The sequence below is a fragment of the Ailuropoda melanoleuca genome, chromosome 4 (assembly GCF_002007445.2).
Source record: "Ailuropoda melanoleuca isolate Jingjing chromosome 4, ASM200744v2, whole genome shotgun sequence".
Lineage (NCBI taxonomy): Eukaryota > Metazoa > Chordata > Mammalia > Carnivora > Ursidae > Ailuropoda > Ailuropoda melanoleuca.
In genome coordinates this window covers 21,070,970-21,092,257 of record NC_048221.1, presented here as the reverse complement: position 1 = coordinate 21,092,257, position 21,288 = coordinate 21,070,970, and the positions used below count along the sequence as shown (strand labels likewise).

At 60.5% G+C, this 21,288-nt stretch overlaps 1 protein-coding gene across 3 annotated transcripts in view; it reads right to left on the bottom strand.

Annotated features, from left to right (window-relative positions):
* Positions 1–18,976, bottom strand: part of PRKCD (protein kinase C delta) — a 32,190-nt gene extending 13,214 nt beyond the window's left edge. Inside the window, exons 1-5 of one of the 3 annotated variants that reach the window (XM_034658471.1) lie at positions 18,743–18,976; positions 15,151–15,264; positions 3,131–3,264; positions 1,816–2,015; positions 102–162 (exon numbers count right to left, since the gene is read on the bottom strand). In XM_034658471.1, coding sequence (XP_034514362.1) covers positions 102–162; positions 1,816–2,015; positions 3,131–3,245 — 376 coding nt within the window. In that variant the 5' untranslated portion in view covers positions 3,246–3,264; positions 15,151–15,264; positions 18,743–18,976. The remainder of the gene's footprint in view (positions 1–101; positions 163–1,815; positions 2,016–3,130; positions 3,265–15,150; positions 15,265–18,742) is intronic. The other 2 variants (XM_034658469.1, XM_034658470.1) reach the window with 2 other exon arrangements.
* Positions 18,977–21,288: the final 2,312 nt, after the last annotated feature.

The following is a 21,288-nucleotide window of genomic DNA, read 5'->3' as shown; positions in this document are numbered from 1 at the left end:
GTGGCCCCAGGTAGACTGTTGAAACGGACGGCTTCCCTGAGCTTCCGCCCTGGCTCTAGCCTCTGAACCTATGTCCCCTGCCCAGGGAGGGAGGGTCTTACCTACATCTTCCAGGAAATACTGCACAGACATCAACACCTTGGCTTGGGGTTGCAGGTCCAGCTGCAGGAGACAGGGTTGGGGGGAGGGGGGGTCAATGAGGGACGGGCTCCAGCCAAGCTGGACTCAGAACCCGCCCCCATGGTTGGTCCCCCAAGGCCAAAGGAGTCCTGGCAGCCTAGCCAGACACCTGTCTGCCCAGTGTGGGCACGGCCCCACCCTTGAGCCCCGCCCCCACCCCCGACCCAGGGGTATTATTACATTTGGGGAAGTGAAAGGATCCAGCCCACACCCAGCCCGGCCACATGGCCCAGGAACAGAGTGGGAAGGGAAACTCCCCACCCCTCCCCTGGCTGCCCCCCTTGACAAGGACCTTAGAATAGAGGTCCCCCAGCCCCTGAACATGCAGAGACACAGGCACATCTGTGCTGACACCCCCCGCCTGTGCTCTCTGTGGCGGGGGCTCTGCACACCTGGTCTCCTTACACAGTTCTGAAGGCAGGACCTTCACCTCTCCCAGGACTCATGCCTGGTGCCTGACACTGTCCCTTGGTGGAGCAGACGGAGAGCACAGCAAGTGTCTCTGCCTGACCAGCCAAGGGTCGGTGCAGCCCTTGGCCAACTTCTCTCCTGGCCCGGCCCCTTCATGCCTTCCTGGAGGCTGACCAGAGTCCCCGAGGGTCATAGGGTCTTTTCCCGTGGGGACATGTTGACTGCAGGAGCCCACGGGTAACCCCAGGGGGCAAGAGACACTCTGCCAGCATGGACATCCCATGGCCATGAGGGACACATGGCCGCGTGCGTGTGAGGAGTCCCTGTTCCAGCAGGTGAGTGGTGGCCCTTGGCCTCCCCTTCTCCCACCGCCTCACTGCTGAAGACACGTAACTGTGCCTGCTCATGCCTGCCTGCCTCTGGAATCTCTGTGAAGGTTCCAAACAGAACTCAGAACAAAAGGGCCACTGAGAGGGGGCCTGGCGCCTGGTGGTGGGGCCAGGACATACCCCTTACATACATTTTGAAATGTTTTACCATGTGCCTGTCCTGCTTCTGCAAAACTGAAAGGGAAAAAGGTAGTCACAGTGGCTCTTCAGCACCTACTATATGCCCAGAGCTCCAATAGGCCCTTGGCATTCAGTGGCTCGTTTCCCCTGAACAACAGACCTCGAGGGAGGGTCTTTTACTAGTTTCTTTTACAGATTCAGACACTGGCTCAGAGGGGCTGGGATCTGATCAGTCACCGAACTGCTATCAGCCGCAGAGCCGCTCAGGAGGCCAGATGGAACATACACACGCGTGTGCACGCTGCAGCCTGCGTGCCCTCACCCGCACCCCGCACACGTGCGTGTGCACGCTGCAGCCCGCGCGCCCTCACCCGCACCTGCACACATGCGTGTGCACCGCTGCAGCCCGTGCGCCCTCACCTGCACCCCGCACACGTGCGTGTGCACCGCTGCAGCCCGCAGGCCCTCACCCGCACCCCACACACGTGCGTGTGAACGCAGCCCGCGCACCCTCACCGGCACCCGCACACGTGTGTGTGCACCGCTGCAGCCCGTGCGCCCTCACCTGCACCCCGCACACGTGCGTGTGCACCGCTGCAGCCCGCACGCCCTCACCCGCACCCCGCACATGTGCGTGTGCACCGCTGCAGCCCGCGCGCCCTCACCCGCACCCCACACACGTGCGTGTGCACCGCTGCAGCCCGCGCGCCCTCACCCAGAACTCCGCCTTGCCGTTGTTCTTCTTGCAGCGTTCAGCCAGCACCGATACGCCCACTGTCACCTCGGACATCGGCTCTTCGGCGGCCCGCATCAGCACGATCTGGATGACACGGCCCTCGTAGATGTGGGCGTCGAATGTGGACTTCCACTCGGGGTACATGGTGGGCTTCTTCTGCACCAGCGTCTTCCCGCGCTCTGCCAAAGGGCCAGGTAAAGGTGTGGCTGGGGCCCCTCTGTCCCACCCTCCCCAGACTCCCCACAGCTCCAGCCCGGAGAGAGTCTGCCTGGCTCCCCATCGCCCCCTGAGGGCCCTCCTGAGGCTATTTCAACTCCTCAGCCTTCACAACTGTGCTCTGCTCCCCTCTCCAGCCCCGTGTCATTCGTAACACTCCAGAACACAGAACTGCCAGCAGCTCCTCTAGGATGCCCCGGTAGGTCCCACCACCAGGCCTCTGCTCCTGCTGCTCCCTCGTCCTGTGACCCTCTCCTTCAGCCCCACTTAGCTGTCACCTCCCCTCATGCACGCACTCAGTGAACACACACTGAGGCCCCTCATGCCAGCCACGGCACTGGAAGTGAGGAACACGGCAGAAAGAGAAGTTAAAACCAGCACCTGTCCCCTAGAGCCAGTCCAGGACAGAGACACGAGCCCATTGATCCCTCAAGTAAACGTCAAATCACAGCTGTGATGAGACTGAAGAGGGCAGGGCCAGGGCTCTAGACCTGGTCTGCGTCACGGTCAGGTGGTGGGCCCCAGCCTAAGTGTTAGGGAATGCTTCCTGGAGGAAGGGACGGCTCAGCTAAGACCTAAGGGATGAGTCAGGAGTTCAGCAGGTGAAGGCAAAAGCCAGAAGGAATGGTGTGAGATATCTGCCTCTTCCAGGAAGACCTCCCTGACCCCAGCCTGGGACAATGCCTCCTGTGGGCTTCCCTATCACCGGACTCAGTGTCTGGCTCCCACACCTGACCACCTGACTGTGAGCCACATGAGGGCAGGGCCAAGTCAGCCCTGGAGCATGGCAGTGTCCTCAGTGCCCAGCACAGAGGCTGACACAGATGGACACGAGGAGTTTGTTGGGTGAGACCACCAAGGGGGAGGAGCTAGAAGGCCGCCCCCATCCCCCAGAGGTGGCTCCATGTAGCCAGTGCTAGAGGCCCTATGGGCACTCAGTGGCCTCTATGGTCCTGCGTCCATGACAGGGCTGGGCAGGGAGAGGAGCATGAGGAAGAGAAGGATCCCTCAGAACTTCTAGGGGAACAAAGCACAGGCCCTCCAGGGCCTCCCGCTGGGCCCCGCTTCCCAGTCCTACCTGTGCTGAGCGCCTCCTTCATCTTCACGGCACAGAAGGGCTGGCTGGCCTCATCGGCAGTCTGCAGGGAGCCCAGCTCATAGGAGGTGAAGGCAATGCGCAGGAACGGCGCCATGTTGGGGCCTGCAGTGGGGCTGCAGAGACAGAAGGGGTGAGGCTGGGTGGCGTGGGACAGCCCTGGGGGGGGCTCTCACCGCACTGAGTCTGGCCCCCATGGTGTGCTGACAAGACATGAGTTCCTGTTGCCATTGGGAAACCCGAGAAGTTTTCTAGAAGTCCGGATTTGTGGTAAGTCTGGTAAGGCTGCTGGCTGTGACATGCAGCCCACTGGCAGGAGCTGGCTGGCACTGCCCCCTTTGTTGAGTACCTGCCAGTCTACTCCAGGCCAGGAGCCCCCTTTTCACTCCTCTCCAAAACCCGTCCAGGCCCTAAAGGCATGTGAATCTGTGACCCCGAGTCATTTATGTGGGGGGTCATTTAAGGCCTCCTTTACTCCCCCACTGCTGCGGGCTTACCACGGGCCAGGTACCTAGCACGTGCCGGCCAAGACAGGCAGGACGGTGCCCCCACCTCCCTGCACCCTCCTCCTCGCAGCCCTTCTGGGTTTCAAAGCTGGCTCATAACGACTCAGGCAGACCGACAGGGCCAAGATGACCAGCCCCACTTTTCAGAAGGAGAACCTGAAAGCCCGAGGCTGAGCCAGAACCAAAAGCCGAGATGCCACTCACCAAGCACCCACTCCACTCAGGGAGCAGGGCAGTGGCAGGGCCCAGACGCATCCCTGACCTTCTGAACCTGAGCCCTCGGGGGCGGGTGCCGCTCATCCCAGAGGTTGCCTGCACTTTCAAACTACTTTTTTCCCCACACATAAGACTATTTTAATGTTGAAACACACTGACTTTGTGTTTTAGACCACATGGGTCAGCCCCGCATTCCCCTATTTCTTGCTGTTCCTCAGCTCGAGGCTCACGAGAGGAGGTGACCCTGAGGGTCTTTCGGGCTGTCACTCCTGGAGAATGCCTTGGGCCGCACACACAAGGATGCTCTGCAAGTGTGGTGGGAAAAACACTCGCTCACGCCCACGCACACAGGTATGTGCTTGCTCCTCCCCGAACAGAAGGCAGCACGGCAGTGGTCGCACACACGCACCCCCAGCCCCACGCACATACATGGGCACGTGCAGCCGCCCCCCAGCCTCTGGGGTGGCCCCCCAGCTCCTCCACCAGGCAGCCGGCTCTACTGTTCCCAGTCCAGATGAGCTCACAGGAAACACTGACCTCAGCCTGCAGCCCAGCCCAGGGGCCCCAGCAGCCCTCTGTGGCCAGCAGCCAGAGGACAGGGGAGGGGCCGGGCGAGGCAGACCCCACCGTGACTCCTGCCCAGGCCTGGCTCCGCCTCAGAGGGAGCAAGAGTGGGCATGGATGCTCACATCTGAGCCCAGGTCCCCAAGCCTTCAGCCGAAGACCAGCCAAGGCCAGCCACCATGACCTCTTGGGAGGCGGGGAGGAGGAGCCGCTGTGGGTGGCGGCCTGCCCCTCCCTGGGCTCAGCATGCGTGAGTGTGTGAGATGGTGTGTATGAAGCTGTGTGGGGGTGCACCTGTGAGGACGTGTGAGTGGGTGGCACGTGGTGGGCACGGCGCTAACGTGGAAGACAAGAGCAGGCTGCATGGGCCTGGGGGCTGGCTGTGTGCATGAGTCTGGGTGAGTGTCCCTAACTCTCAGGCCAAAAAGGACACCGTGCCCCTCTTGCCACCCTGCTGGGCCTGAAGGTGTGGCGCACCCAGGTGAGTTCTCCCTGGGGGATCCAGAATGATCGGCAGGGCCCCTGCACAACACACACTTGCCAAAGTCTGCATCCGCAGTCCCAGGGCCTGACCCCAGCAGACAAGGCTGGGTCTCGTGCTTCCCAGCAGAATAACCTCGACACCCAGGTGGGGCACTGATAGGCACTCAGAGTGTCTCAGAGGATGAGGGCTGAGGGGGCAGGCAGGCAGGGAAAAAGGAGCAGAAGTCATGCTGAGGGGACCTGGGTTCCTGGGAGAGAGGGGGTCAGGGCAGCCCAGGCAGCAAAATGACCTGGTCATTTTGGGCAAGTGGTCAAGCTGCCTCCCCATGGCCTGTCCCTGGGGCCCAATCCAGATGGCCCCGGGGCTCCATGACCTCTGCTACGTCTAGGTCGCCAGTAAGAGCTGTCTGTGAAGACCGCCCCGGGGCTACACGGAGGAGACGGAATCAGAGAAGCCCCGGGAATGGCAGGCAGAGCCCAGCCCCGCAGGCTGCCAGTCGGACCTGCCCTCCAGCTCTCAGCGATCAGAGCAGCTGATGCTCAGAAGCCACTGGAGGGAAACCACAACCACAGCAGCCCCAGCTCTGGCCCCAAACCCGCACAGCCAGGCCGCAGTGCCATGAGGAGGGGGCCCCTGGGTTCCATGGGCTGCCCTGGGGCTACTCGGCAGTGACCCTCGGGTTAGGTCACCCAGCCCCAACTTCCTAGGCTAAAACTAGAGCATGGGCCCTCCGCCCCACTGCACTACTCAGACCTCAGGAGGCAGAGAGACACCGTGAGCTGGCACCGTCTTCAAGCACCATGGGACCCTGGGACAGGTCTTGGGCCCTGCGCACCGAGTGCCCACTGCACAGCGGAGCCAGCATTGCCATCTACCTCGAACAGAGTCTGAATACTGGTGGGGGAACCAGGGAGTGAAGAAACAGCACAAAAGCAAGGTGTGCCGATTATTTATAGCCCCCATGCAAATGGGCCCAGGCCCACAGGCCCCAAAGGAAGGCCACTGGCTCAGCCTTGTGCTGCTCCGCAGGGCCACGGAGGTGGTGAGGGCAGACACCCCCCCCCCAGTCCTCCACGGGGACCAGCTCCTTGGAGCCAGCTGAGGCCAGCCAGCCCTTTCCCAGCCACCAGTGGGTTCTTGATCTCTACTCTCCTGCTTCTCCAGCCCGCAGCACAGGCAGCCCTATGAAGCAGGGAGCAGAGCACCAGACAGAGTCAGAGGACCTGGGGGTGAGTCTCAGCACTCTCACTTACAAGAAGCATCATCCTTCCCTTAGACCAACACATACCAGATTCACCTCCTCACAGCATTAGCTCACTTCATCCCTGTGCTGGTTCTGGAAGTGGGTATTTTACTGATGAAGACACGGGTTCAGAGAGGCTAAGTGACTTGCCCAAGGTCACACAGCCAGTAAGTGGTAGAAGGATTTGAATCCAGGCCTGCCTGACGTTGCAGCCAATGTTCTTTCCAGTATGCTGTATCAGGAAGAAATGATGAAGGGAAAGAGGGAGCAAAGGTAGAGACAGAGAAACGTGCCACGAGCAACACACACAAACACACTGAGGACAGAGGAACCAAGGAGAGAGGTAAGGGCACCAGGAGACCAGTGCCCTGTGCTCAACCAGAGTCTGTGAGTCTGTTCACCCAACCTGCTCTGGGCTGGTCCTAGGCCTGACCTTGAAGACCTCTTCCTTCTCTGTACAAGGGTGATGCTGACCCCTGAACTGCTATGTTCCCTCCTGTCCCGGCCCCTTGGGCCAGCCTGTACTGTACAAAACCTGGAGAATGCTTGGCCATAGTAGATTCCAGTCCCAGAGCATGAGGGCCCACTGACTCTGCTCCCCGCCCCCTGCCCAGACCAGCCACCCAGAGGTAAGGAAAGGTAGTGCTGGGCCGGACCAGAGCAGGCAGGTCACCTCTTCCAGGGCAATGGAAACCTGTTCCCAGCCAGCTCCGGGCAGGTTGGACCCGGCCAACCTTGAGGTGGCCAGAGTGACGGCGATGGTTGGAGCTCCCGGGGCGCAGAGGACAAGTGTGCGTGTTCAGCGAGTGTGTTCCAGCAAAGGGGGTGGGGTGGCAGACGTGGCCTGAGGGGTGTCATCAGGAACAGAAATGTATTTTCTAATCTTTCTACAGCACTCACATGTAACTTGTTTGATAATAGTTTTATTAAGGGTGAAAAATAAAACCCAACAAGTCAAAATGTATCTAAAAGATGGGCTTTTAAAGACTAACATGCCCATCTCCTCTTCATAGGGAGGGGGAAACCAAGGGCAAGGTCCTGCGGTAAGAGTCCCCAGGCCCGCAGATCCCACCTGTTCCCCTCTACCCCGGCCCTTCCCTGGCATTGGATTCTGCCTCACAGGCCACAGAAGAGCAACGTGGGGCCCTGAGAAGAGAGACCTGGCCAGGTTCTTGGGGAGTGTGCGAATGTTGAGGGAGGCTCTCTCAGGAAGTGTGTCAGGGAAATATGAGGGGGCAGGCTGAGGTCAAGCAAAGCAAGCAAGCCCGCAAAGCTGAGGCACTGCTGGGTCTGCTCTTCCCTGAACAGACCCCTGGGGGCGGACGATGCCCCCCTCCCATGCAACCCTGTCTCACACATACCTGCCCCACCTTGGGGCCAGCCCCTGCCTCCCGCCCGTGGAAGGTACTGCCCACGGCCAGTCGAGGCTGGCTGGTGATGGCAGCAAAGCGGAGCCAGGCTCTCCCAGGGACACAAACCCTGCCTGGGGGCGGAGTTCAAGGTCCAGCCCAGAAGGGCCTTGAAGGATGAATGAAGGAGGGAGGACGCATGAGGCCCAGGCCATGGGAGGGAAGGAGAATGAGAGGCAGTGGGATCAGTAGGACGGAGCAGGGCTGGCTCCGGCAGAGCGGCAACAGGGCAAGGGGGCCGGGCTTGACAGGGTTGGGGGGGGCCCTCCCCAGATGGCCTTTCCAGACGGAAGCAAGTCAAGGCGGCCACAGGGGTTTCACAACCCAGGAAATGGGCTCAGCAAGAAGAGCAGGAGGTGGGGGAGGGGAAAGGCCCTTCTAATGCCCTTCCACCAGGGCCTGTGCCCCAGCCTCCATATGCCCAGCCCTGTCCTGGGAGGAGAACCAACCATGGTCTCAGGTCATGGCCAAGCAGGGGATGCTCCTGACACCTGCTCCTCCCCAGGACGAGCTCCGCACGTCCTCGCCATGCTCCTTCTTGCTCCCTCCCACATACCACACAGGCCAACCACTGCGGTGAACTCTTCTCCTTTTCCCCAGTGACCCCTCCCAGTTGCCAACACTCCTGTTCCCTCGCCAACTCGTGGAACCTCCGGGGCTCCCACCGCCCTTGGAGAAAGCCCAGACGTCAGTCTCACTCTGGCTTCTCTGTGAACTCCCGCCTCACTTTCAAGCCCCCCCTTTTGGCACATGTTATTCCCTTAGCCAACATGCCCTCCGTAATCCTACATATCCTTCCAGACAGTTCTAAAGGCCAACCCTGGGGAACCGCTCCCCCTCCCCCAGGAAGCCCGCTGCTCCCCCACCTCACGTACTCCCCCAACAAGGACTCTGTGCAGTTGCTGACGACCTGGGTCTGTTCTCTGAGCACGGTCTCTGCCCCTGGCGCAGGCTTCTCAGCTGTGGCCACACCTCTGAATGTCCTCCGGACATTCAAAAATCCTACTGCTGGGCTGGCCCAGCCCATTGGGATCCAGTGGGAATCGAAGGTGAGGCCTGGGCAGCACGAATGAAGCCTCTACAATCGTGAAAGGAGTGGCGACACCCTGAAAACCAATGAGGGATGCAGGCCCTCTTCCCAGGAAAACACGCGCTGGTGGGGACATAACTCCACGCACGATGGGCTGCGGGCCGTGAGTCCCGAAGGCCCAGCCCAGCCCTCTTCGGGCCCTGCCGGCAGGCACCCCAGTGACAGGACACACCAGGCCATGGTACTCACAGCTTAGTGGGGGGCAGTCACATGAATACGTCATCAGAGGATGATATGACCGCTGTTCAAGCAGTAAGTGCAAGGAAGGGAGTGAGGGTAGCTGGGGTGCAGTGGGGATCAGGACAGGCTTCAGTCTGACAGATGTGCAGGGGTATAGCTGGCCCACCTGGCCAGAGGGGCTGGAAGAGTCTGAGGGGCAGGACTTGAGATCCTAGGTCCCAAGGGCTCACACTCCCTCCTGCCAGCACACGGGAGGGGGAGGGGTGAGGACAGGGGCATAGTCCACACCAGGCCCAGGCCTTGAGTCACTCAGCTAGTCCTAGGATTGGGGAAGCCCTGGGCTCAGTCGCAGGGAGGGCTCCAGGTACCCCCGAGGGAAGAACAAAGGCCCCTTCATGGCAGTACTGAGGACAAGGGGGGCTCTGTGAGGAGCTGGGGTGGGGGTACATCGGGGCCTCTCCCAGAATAACCACACATGCGTGCACACACAGGCACACCCACTAACCCAAACACACAGTCACACACGGGGAACCCTGCTTGCAGCTGGACACGCGCACACACGGTGGTAACCACAGGCACATACCCATTCCTACGATGACTCAGTGACACACGCTAAGAAACACTGCCCCCCCCATGCTCTCACATGTTGACAGACACCCAGGCCCACGCGGGCCACACAGGCCCCTGACACCCTCACGCAGTCCCCAGCACAGAGAGATCGGCTGCACACGCACGCCGCGAGCACAAGGTATACACGGGCAGAGAGGCTCCAGGCCGACGCGGGCATAAACGCACGAGCCTGGAAGGACCCACACACATCTGATAAGGGCTGGCACCAGGGAAGTCCAAATGGAGCTTTTTCTAGCACAGTCCCTGGGGATAACGGCTAAGGAGGGAAGGGCAGCCGGGTGTCGGGCAGGCTTGGCCTCCCCACTGAGGGAGGCAGAGAGAGTCCCTCCTGGCTCAGAGCAAAGTCCAAAGTGCACACGGGAAGGTGTGGGCCGGTCAGGCGCATAGCAGGGCAGGCCTCCCCACCCACCTGTCTGAGGGGACGGCGGAGGCTGGGGACAAGGCTAGGGGTCACAGGTGGTAGTCCCAGGCTGGGCGTGCAGGAGGAGGGGAGGGGGTACACCTGTTGCGGGTAGGGCAGCCATGCCAGGCGCCCCACACATGACCTCCACTGAGCTCCAGACTCACTGGGCAGAACCTAACAGAGATGGAGTAATTCACCCAAAACCACAGAGCCGATGGGGCAGCCCCAGGGGGAGGCAGAAAGGGACCCTCCAGTTCTAAACCTGGAACTGGCCAGCTGGCCTCCTGTGGGGTGAGGGCATGGGTGTGTGCTCGGGCGTGGGAATGGCCCCTCTGCCAGCCTCCACAGAGGAGGCCCCAAGTGCACTCCTCTGCCCTATCCCTCTGCACCCTGGTTCTCCCCATAGCGGACATTAATCTTTGCTTAGGAAAAGGTGAGACGGCCACCGAAGGCTTCTGCCGTCCATCCCCACAAGGTGAGTAGGGCCCAGATCACACCTCCCCACTCTAGGGACCGAGAGAAGCCGGCAGAGAGACAGGGCCGTGGTGTGCCATCCCATGGCAGCCAGTGAACGTGGGAACTTAGGAGTGGGGGCCTGGGTGCGGGCTGGACAGGTCTAGTTCAGGCCTGGGTTGCCTTCGGTGCCCTGAGAGCTTGGCCAAGGTGCTGAGGCACCATTCTCTCTAAAAGGGAATGATCTTGCCCTGCCCGGGAGACTGCGCTGAGTGCGAGACCATCGTCCTTACCACCACCGCCATCCTCACACCTGGCCCTCTCCCCATCCGCCCCACTGCCCATTTCCAGTCATCCTGTCACCGTAGGTATCCCCCAAACTTCCTTGCACCAGTAAAGGGGCTCCCTCAAGCCTCCCACCCCTGCAGTGCCCTGCTCTGGACTCTGCTGCTCTGGGAGCAGACTGGGCTGGGCAAAGGCAGCTCGAGACCCCTGGCTGACCCTGCACTGGCTGCTGTCTCTCTCAGGGCCTCAGTCTTCCTGTCTTAATGACTGAGACCCTGAAGCTTTCTCCAGCCCTGATACTGGAAGCCCCTGCAATCCTCCTATCTCCCCCCAGCCCCGCCTGGGCCCTGCTCCTAGCCCCTGCAGCCCACACCACGCACACATCTCACCCAGCCACTGCACTGTGCCTGTTTACCCAACAAGCCAGTGACATGATCCAAAGCTTCCGGGGCTGTTGTGAAAACAGTGGCTCAGCCACCACAAGCCTACCCTCCTGGACACCTTGGCAGGGACCTTCGAGGGACAGCCATCTCAGCCCAGTACCCAGGGCCTCTCGAACTTCCCCACCAAAGACCCACCAAACCCCATCCTCCCCAGCCCAGGCTTGCCTGCTACCTGCTGACTCTCAGGTCTCTGCTTTCGGCCCAGGCCCCCCGAACTCCAGGCCTGCCTGTGGGCCCACCTGCCTCCCCAGCCTCATCACGCTGTACAGGTACTCAGACACATATGCAGCAGGCCTCCTGGTGCTCCCCAAGCAAGTGCTCCCTCACCTAGCAGGGCCAGAGGCTGTGGAGGTGGGGGGAGGGCGAACCACCATCGCTCTCAGTTCTGTCCTGCACTCTACCCTGAAGTTGTCGCTTCTCTCCACCACTGTCCCCAGCCTGGCACCATCACCTTCCCCAGGCTCTGTACCTGCCTGCTTTCCATCCTCTGCCCCAGTGACTAAAGCAGATCTCGTCACTCCTTTTCCAATAAGCCCAGATGCCTCTCCTGGGCCTGACCCACCCAACCTCCTCCCATTACCTCCCTGACCTTCTCCGCCACTGCCCTCCCCTCGCTCCTCTGCCCTAGCCACAGTGACCCCTTTCAGTTCCCTGAGCAGCCAGGTTCCTTCCTGCTTTGGAGCCTCTGCACTTGCTGTTCCGTCTTCCTGCCCCCTCCGGTGAAACACAGGCTGGTTCCTGAGCATTCAGGTCTCAGATGGAAACTCCCTGATCCGCCCATTGCACAGATGAGGCCATGGAGGCTCAAAGCAGTCCAGTGCTGGCTCCAGAGTACACAGCCGGTAAATATCAAGTAAATATCAACCCAGGTCTGTCTGATGCCTGCAGAGGTCTTGCTCCTAACCCTTCAGCCTACCCTCGCTCACACTCCTGGCCCAGGCCCCTGCCCGTCTCCCTCTCTCCAGTCTCCTGGCCCTCGTCTACTCTACCACCATCAATACCACACCAACACCCAAGGCCCCCAGCCTCTTGGCCCTGGAGAGCAAGGGCCTCCCCCTCCCTGGGCTGACCCTCTGCATGTCCCCAGGAAGGCAGGTCCCTGCCACCAGCTGCCAGGTGTCCAGGATGTACGTAGGGATATGTGTGCAGGGGGAATTTCTAGCCCCAGATACCTGCCCCCTTCCCAGTTGACAGGCGGACTCCAGGGGTCCAAAGGGTAGGCAGGCTGGCAGGAGGGCTCACCATCCACCCCTCATCGCCAGCCTCTCCGGCTTCTCCAAGCCCAGCGTCTGCAGGAGACCATAGTGGGGGAAGGGGCCCAGGGGAGGCCTGAGGGGGCAGCAGGCAGCTGCCTTTCTCTTCCCTGCATCCATTTGTCATGAGATCTATTTTTCTCCCTTTGAAAGGGAGTGAGGGGGCTGGGCTGCTGAGTGGGCACACAGCTGCTCCACCCTGGAGCTCCTCTCCTCAGAGGACAGGGAATGAACACTCCCCACACTCCCCGCCCTGCAGGACTGCCACTGGGAGGCGGACGAGGGCGAGTGAGGGAGCCTGAGACCCAGCCTCTTAGCCGGGCTGTGCGACCACCTGGCCCTGTGATGCTGGGTGCGTGTCCAGGCCTTCAGACAATAACAACCCCATCATCAAGACCACTTGCTGTTTTTGGGGACAGTTACCACAAACCAAGTGCTAAGTGCTTTACATAACTACAGTTTCTCCTCTTGAAACACTAATAAAGTGCCCGGCACGATGCGGGCTGCTTTGCATACATTATCTGTAGTTTCCAGCACCAGCCCATGAAGATGGATGCTGTCACTGTCTCATCTGTCAGAGAAGAAAACTGAGGCACCCAGCACCAGAGCCACTTGCCCAGGTTCATTCATACAGCTGCTCTGAGCTGCCTAATCCCAGAGATGCCAGTTCACCCAGGGCAGCTGTGCCTGCCAGAGTCAGTGCTCGCAGCCTCAGGGTAGTGCTCAGAGGGAACGAGGAGGCGGGATTCTGGGGCTACAGGGGACTTCGTGGCCTCAGCCCCCGACCCCTCTCCTTGGGCCTCCGTCAAGGCCTCGTCAGCCCTGGCAGTGGGAAGCCTGGTCAGTCAACCTAACCCACTGGCCAGGCGCTGTCCCCTCAGAGGCAAGGCCGGGGCGGGGCAGGCCACAGACAGAGGGCTGGTCAGTCCCACTCTGAAACCACTTCCTGGGCAGCCCAGGGGAAGTGAGCCTCCGGAAACACCTCAGATGGACAGGCCTCTCCCTGGGCCCGGGCCTTAGAAAATGCACACAGCACCCTGGGAGAAGTACCCTGCTTGCCTCCCAGCTGCCAGGGCCCAGCAACTCCACTTCCACCAGGCATGGACGCTATGGGGGACAGAGGGGTTGCCTAGACCCCACCCACCTGTGAGCACCTTGGCCCCACGACCACAGGCAGGCCACTTCCTCCTCTGTGGCAGCAGCCACAAACTGGCGTCGGCACAGCACATGTTCCTTCCCCCACATCCCCAACTCCCCCACCCCGAGTCCTGGTCAGCCTGGGGTCGCCCGGGTGAGCAGAATGGCTGGTGAATGTCTGGGCAGAGCCCACCTCCCAGTGTGGCCCAGCCCCCTGGAGCACCTGTGGTCACAGCCACACCTCAAACCTCACCCTCAGTGCCAGACGCAGGCTGGGTTGTGACCCTGACCGAGGACCCCCCCCCGCCCCCGTCCCGACCCAGAGTGGGCAGTGTGGTGTGTGTGGGCAGGCTTCTGTGTACAAGGATGACTGGGTGAGCATCTGTGTGCGTGTTTGAGCGTGCCTGTGGGTGAGTGCATGTGAAAAGCTGTGGACGTGTGTGTGCATGTGCGGTGTGTGTGGGCACTCGAGGCTTTGCGGGCATGGGCGCCGAGCGCAGCTCAGTTTCTATGTCCTTGTGTGAGCATACCTAGGTCTGCGCCGGCTAGGTAATGTTTGAGCTTTGAAAGTGGCCTGGCTCCAAGACTAACTGGTTGAACTTCTTAGGGAATGAGGCTCAGTGCTGGGAGAGGGTGGCCCCCTGACCTCAGGGAGCAGAGGCCCCCAGCCAGCCAAGGACATGTTACCTCCTGCCCAGGGCTTGGTGGTAAGTTGAATAAACAGCAGAGCCGGTGATGACCCTGCCCTTGTTCAGCCCCCACTCCCATCCCAGGAGCCAGGACCCTGACCTCCTGCTCCCCCTCCGCACAGACTTAAGCTCTGACAGCCCAGCCCCCACTGGTCCATTCACTCCCCTCCCCAAACCTGTAGGTGCCCAACAGCCAGTAGGGAGGGGAGTGGGGGCTGATCAGGGAGGCCTCCTGGAGGAAAGACCACCTTGGTCACCCCTCCCCACTGTCACTCCCTAGGTTCTAGGTGCCCTCAGCAGCACCATCACACCCCCAGAATCTTGTCCACTGGACTTTGGACACTCAATGGGTAACTCACAGGGCTGTTTTCACTGCCATGGGGGCTGAAGGAGGCAAGTCTGGCCCCAAAGGAAGGAATCTCTAGTTTTATAAGGGGCCTGAGAGAATGCAGCCTTCTCTGGTCCAACTCACCCAGAATCTGGGGGCTGGGGAGGGGGATTTTTGAGTGTCTCCTCCGCCCCAGAGAGGCTGGGGAAATGAAGGAACTGGGGTGCGGAAGAGAGTGCAGGGGACCTCTTTCCATTCTCAGCTTGATGTCCAGCCCACTGTAGGGCGCAGGGCAAACGTGAGGTCCCCTTTGTAACCATGATGAAGACAGCCTGAGGCCGAGCCAAGGGGCCACGGAAAAGCTGATCCATCCATCCTCAAACCTTGGCACATACACCACTTTCTTTCTAACTGACCAGCAAAGTGGCACCACTCTTCACCCCCAAACTGCTGGCCGGTCCAGGCCTCTGAGCTCCAAGGCAGGGAGCCCTCATAGGCCAAGCAAACTGCTGCCCCCTCGGGGCACCCAGGCCCTACACCCAGCCCAAGGACTTTGTGGGACCCTCCCCCACCAATGCAGCCCCCCCCACCCCTCCACCCCCAGCAGAAGGGGAGGAGCCCAAAGAGGAGGAGGGCCACCCCATGCACACAGTCCATATGTCCATCTGTCTAGGGGGATCTGGTCTTACCTGGGGCTCCTGGCTCCCCCTTGCCGTCAGTCCTGGCTCCTGCTGCAGCCACCACCACACAGCCACCACCAGAAGGAGGCCCGCCGCCCTCACCTGGGCCAGCTCCACGCAGACCTGCAGGAACGAGAGAAAGCAGCTGAGTCAGGAGGCACAGACAAACAGGCTCTCCCCATCAGTCAGCCCGGTCTGGCTCGGAGACCTCGGCCTCTTTGGACTGGGCTTTCCCTTCTGTGAAATGGGGTGCTGGGCCCAACTCTTCCAAGGTACCAGCTACGTGTCCTCTCCATGCTAGGGGTTGGATTACTGGGTCTCAGCCCTCGGAGCATTTCCAGACTATAGACGTCGCAAGAAAGCTCTTCCTAATCTTCCTGTCTGCAAGAGGTCGTCCTGTGACTTAGGAGACCTGGTGGCAGCGGAGGCCACTGCTTTGTGGTCTGGGGCAATTTCTCTGAGCCTCTGTTTGTCTTATCTTTAAAATGAGGAGACTACATCTCCCCGGGTAGTTCTGAGGCCCCAGTGACATGGCCTGACGATTCCTGTCCCAGACTCACACTGGGAGGACCGTATGAATAGTGACACCTTCTTATTCCTTGTTTTGCACCTTCTAGTCCAGGTGATTCTCCTATTAATATTGGGCCCATTATACAGCTGGAAACACTGAGGCCCAGAGAGATCCTAGAAGGAAGGAACGGCAAAGGCAGCAAGGTATCCCGGGGCTCCTGGCTGAAGACCTGAGCACTTTTCCTGCAGGCCAGGCCAGGCCTCCACAAAAGATTCCCCTCCCCAGATGGGGCTCCTCCTCCAGCTGAAGACCCCCATCAGCACTCCCTGGGGAATGAAGCACCCTCAGGCTTGTCTGTACTTTATGCCAAATTTTAATTTAAGTTCCAATTAGCTGTGGCAGCTAAACGGTGTCAGCGCCCCACAGCCAAGCTCCAAATCACCCCCCAGCACTATCTCCCTCATCAGTGCTGCTGAGACTGGGCAGGCGTCAAGTGGGCTAAACAGGGTTCACGGGGTCTCTGCCAGCCATCTGCCTTCCTGCAAGCAGTCCGGTCAAGGGCATGGGACAGGCAACAGACACATCACAGACGGGAAACTGGGTTGGGGACTATCTGGGCTTTTATTTTTATTTATTTATTTTTTTTTAAAGATTTTTTTTATTTATTTGACAGAGATAGAGGCAGCCAGTGAGAGAGGGAACACAAGCAGGGGGAGTGGGAGAGGAAGAAGCAGGCTCATAGCGGAGGAGCCTGATGTGGGGCTTGATCCCATAACACCGGGATCACGCCCTGAGCCGAAGGCAGACGCTTAACCGCTGTGCCATCCAGGCGCCCCTATCTGGGCTTTTATTAGCCCAGCTCCCAGGAGAATGGAGACCATACAGTTGGGGGTGGGAGTGAGTGGTCACCCAGTAAGACAGCATGTGCTAGGCTCTGCCTGCGGGCCAAGCCTGCGCTCCAGGCCCACTGACATAGGACCTTGAGTCCTCACAGCAACTTTTTCTATTCTGCAGATAAGGGGACTCAGCCTTAGAGAAGCCTAGCTCCAGTCCCTTGCCCGTAGAGGCACAGAGAGCATTTGAGCCCACGTCTTTCCTGGGTCCAGAGCCCTGGGTCTCGGTCACAGCACTGCAAACCCAAAGACTTGCCCTCGGGTATCCCCCAACTTGGGGGAGCCTTCCCCAGCCTCCCCAGGAACCAGGTCTGGGCTTGAAGTGCTGCGCGCACATCCACATGCTCACACACACCAGGGCTCTCACCTTCCCTCCCAGCACTGTCACCCCGGGGTGCAGGAGCCGCACTCTCGGTTCCCCACAATCACAGGGACTCCCTAACACACCGACTGGCAGTTTCATACAGTCAGACTGTAAGTCTCCCACCAGTCATACACTCACCCCTGCCAGCCTCATCCCAGCCACAGTTCTGGAACATACCAGATCCCTTATACCACCCTATAGTCAGCTACAGTTGTCCAAACACCTCGACATCGTGTGCACACAAGGGTATGTACACACACACACAAACACAGACACACACACACACACACACACACACACAGAGCTGCCCTCTACCGGCCTGTCCTCCACACCCCAACTCAGTCCATAGCAGGAACGAGGAAACTCAAGGGCCCCATCCCTCCCTCAGTGACCAGATCAGCCTGGTCACAGCAGCTCCATGGCAGCAGGAGAGGATGAACAAGTGGGTGTGCGTACACATCCAAACTCATACAAACACACACACGAGCCTGTGGGGTGCCACTCTAACACCACTGGCTCCCATAATTAACAGCTCAAATGTATATGGCCAGTGGATCACCAAGGCACAAACCAGTGTGCAACATAGGACCCTCCAGACACACAAGGGACACACAGGCACACAAAGACACACACACATACCAACACACCAAGACACAGTACACACATAGTTGCAAAAGGCACACAGAGCCTCAGGACACCCAGACATATACAGGCACACACAGGCAAGTCACACCATGTGGACAAGGACCACAGACACAGTGACAGAACACACAGGGAGACACCAACACATAACATACCTAAATGCTCAGATACAGGCGACTCAGCACAAGGAGTCAAGTCCAACCATATAGGGTAGGGGCCAGAGAAGGGGATGCCCCCCACCCCACCAAATCCTTCTGACTAGGTGTAAGAGAAGGGGCTCAGTGGGGTTCTCCTCCCAGATGAGGACAAATGGGAGTGTCAGAGAAGTGAGACAGTTCTGAGGGTGCCCACCTCCTGCCTCTTCACCCCGGCTCTCCTCCACCCCCTCTCCTCACCTGGCCAGGCCCCCACGCGGGGGTGGCGTCTGGATTGCGGAGGGGCCCGGACAGATGGGACCTGGACGGGGCCTCCAGGGGAGGGGACTCAGAGGGGCGTAAGGGCGGGGCGGTAAGAGGGGGATGGTGGAGACTGGAGCCACGCCCAGCCCGGAGACAGATGGAGAGAGAAAGGCAGAGACACCCAGACTGAAAGAAGAGAGAGAGCAAGGAGGAGGCGCCGCGCGGGCTGGGCCCGGCAGGGACCCAGGGGCGGGCGACGAGGCCGGGCGGGTGGGCGGCCTGGCCTCCCCCCCCCCCGTAGAAAAGGAGAGGCGGCGGGACCGGCAGGGGGCGACGAGTGTGGGCCGGGGGCGCGGCTCCGGGAGGACAGGATCCAGGGGGCGGCGGGAGGTGCGGTGGGGGTGGGGCACGCGGAGGGCTACGGACAGACCCAGCAGGACTAGAAAGACGCGGACGCGGGAACATAGAGGGGGTGGGGACAGATGGACCGACCGAGGGCCCCGGGGATTCGCGAGGGACCTTCGAACGCTCCGAGGGTCTAGGGCACACAGACGGGTAGAGGGGTCGGGAGCAGACCGACGAGAGGGCCACGACCCCTACCGCTGAACCGAGGGACAGACCGACAGACGGGGGACGGAGGCACCGGCGGGTCTCGGAGCGCGATAGGACTTTCGCTGGCCGCGGCTCAGTTTCTCAGTTTCGGAAACGGGAACCGGATCGGGGAGGGGGAAGGGAGGGTCGCCGCGTCCTAGGGGCAGCCCGGATCCCACGTCGGAGCCCGGCCCTCACTCACCTCCCGCGCACGGCCAGGCGCCAGGGGTCGCGGCGGCTGGGGTCCAGCTCCCGGCGCGGTTCCCCGGCGCGCGCGCGGACAGGGGTCGGTGCGGGCCCGACCGGGACGGGCCCGGAGGCCGGTGAGTCCCCGTCTGGGCCTCAGCGCGGCGGGCGGATGCCGGGGGTCGCTCCGGGGATCCCGGTGCCGCCGCCTCCCTCTCTCGAGCCGCTGCACACGGAAGTGCAAGGGGGCCGGGCGGCGCGACCTCACCCAGGTGCCGGCCCCGGCCCCGCCCCCGCCTAGGGCCCTCCTTCCCCAGGGCCAGCCCCCCGAAGGCCCCGCCCCCGCCGCCGCAAGGAGAGGGTCCCGGCCTCCGCCTCTCGGTGCGGGTCGTTCTCTGCCCTACCCGGCACACCTCGGCCCCCGCCCGCCCTTAGCCCCTCAGAAGGTGCCCCACTGGACGGAGGAGGACGCTGCGGCCCGCGGGAGGGGGGCGCTCTCCCCACCTCTCGCACACCGAAGCTGGGGAGGCGCCGGCGGGGCTTCCCCAGCTCCCCGCGCCCACGCCCGGGACTCCCCACCGGCCAGCTGGCCCGCCGCGCCCGGGCCTCGCTCTCTCGCTTCCTGTTGGCTGGAGTGCGGACGCGGCCGGGCCCGATGCCCGCCGCCAGGCCGGCTGGTCCCGGCCCTGCCCCTGAGACGAGCTGGGAAGACTCCAGGGTGGGAGGCCCTTGCTGGTCCGTCGCTGCTGGTCCAGCGCTTCTAGGAGCAGCCCCTACCTAGATCCCCCAGTCTTCTGCTCTCCTGCCCCCACTTTCCAGAGCTCCCCACCACCCCTAGTAGGCGCCTGAGCTTCCTTTCCATACTTGAAACTTGGTTGTCAGGCATAACTCAGTCACTCATTCACTCATTCATTCATTCACTGGGTATCCTCTGGGCCTAAAGTCTGGGGATGGAGAGGGACCCTGGGATCCCATGAACTTGCCCCAAAAGCTCAAAAAGGGAAAAGCCGATGGCGCCATACTCCAAAGAAATTTCATTTTTCCAGAAGCAAAGAAGAGGGTTCCAGGTCCCAGGCCTTCTGAAAGAAGACCTTAGAAGGGATGGAGAGACAGCTCTTCCCAGCAGAAGTCTAATGGTTGGAAATGAGGGAGCAATTCCTGAGGAGGCCAGTGTTGATCAAGGGCTAGGATTTTTGGTCTCAAAGAGCAGGTGGTGGCAGCTGTTCCAATGGAGTGGACTCCTGGGAGAATGGATGGGAGCAAAGGGGCTGCCATGTTGTGCAGGTGAGAGGACCCTGGGTTGTGGAAGATGGGTGGGGAGAACGGGACAGAATAGGTGGGTCACAGGGCTGTGGGTGGATTGGGAGAAGGAAGAGTCTAGTGAGACCTCCAGGGATGGAGACCCCTGGCAGAGGTGTGGATCCCAAAACTCTGTTTTAAGGCGGGGGGGCTGGGCTGGAAAGAGTAAAACTATAATGGTTCTTTCCACCACAGAAGAGAAAAAGAGGGCCCTGGTACCCTATACCTGGGAAGGGGGACCTGTTTTGAAAACTGGTGTATGTCCAGGTTCCTAGTCCTGATGCCCCATTGGGGTAAGTTCTCTCCACCAACCTGGACCCCTCTGACCACAAGGAATATCATTTGGGAAATAAGCCTTAGGCCTTACCCTTCACATATGCTGTTTCCCAGGCCCAAATGCCATTTCCCACCCACCCCCATGTCTCTCCCTGTCTTGGTTGTGTCCACTCACATCCCACTTCTCCCTGATATCCAGCCGTCAATCCAGAGCACTTCCCTGAGCTGAGGGACTGTATTCATTAGAGTGTTATGTGTCCTGGTCCTCTCACCCTCATCCCACGGCTTCTCTGGTGTTGGGCTGGAGAGAAGGGTGATCGAGGTGAGCTTCAGGTAACTTTAGCCCAGCTGGGATCAAGTTTTCTTTCTGGATCCTTCCTCCAGGTCCACAGTGGCCAACTTATCCCCTCCCTCAGATTCAGCAATAGGCCCACTTTGTGTTAGGCTGGACCCTTGGGGATCTCCAGGTCCAGCCACCAGACCTTTGCTCCCACACCCTGAGGTTCACCTTAGAACAGGGAAAGGAAGAATAATGGCTATCACTGATGGAGCCTCCCCAGTGCCAGGCCCTGTGCACAGTGGACCTGTTCAATCCACTCTGTCCTCAAGACCCCACAAGGTAAGGGCCACTCTTAGTGCCACTTTGGGTGAAGAGCAAACCACATCTCGAAGAGAGGCGAGGCCGCTTGCCCAGGAGGACACAGCTAGTGAATTACAGGGGCAGGATTCAAGCCAAAGGCTGCCCGGCTCCAAAGCCCATGGTTTATATCAGTGGTTCTCAGTCTCAACACTCTTGCCCTTTGGGCCATATAATTCCCCGTTGTGAGGACTGTCCTAGGCCTTGCAGGGTGTTTAGCAGCACCCCTGCCCTCTAACTAGATGCCAATAGGGCTCCTCTCCCTCAAGTTGTGACAGATAAAAATGTCTCCAGACACTGCCCAATGTCCTTGGGGGGGGGGGTCGGGCAAGGGAGCAAAATCACACCTT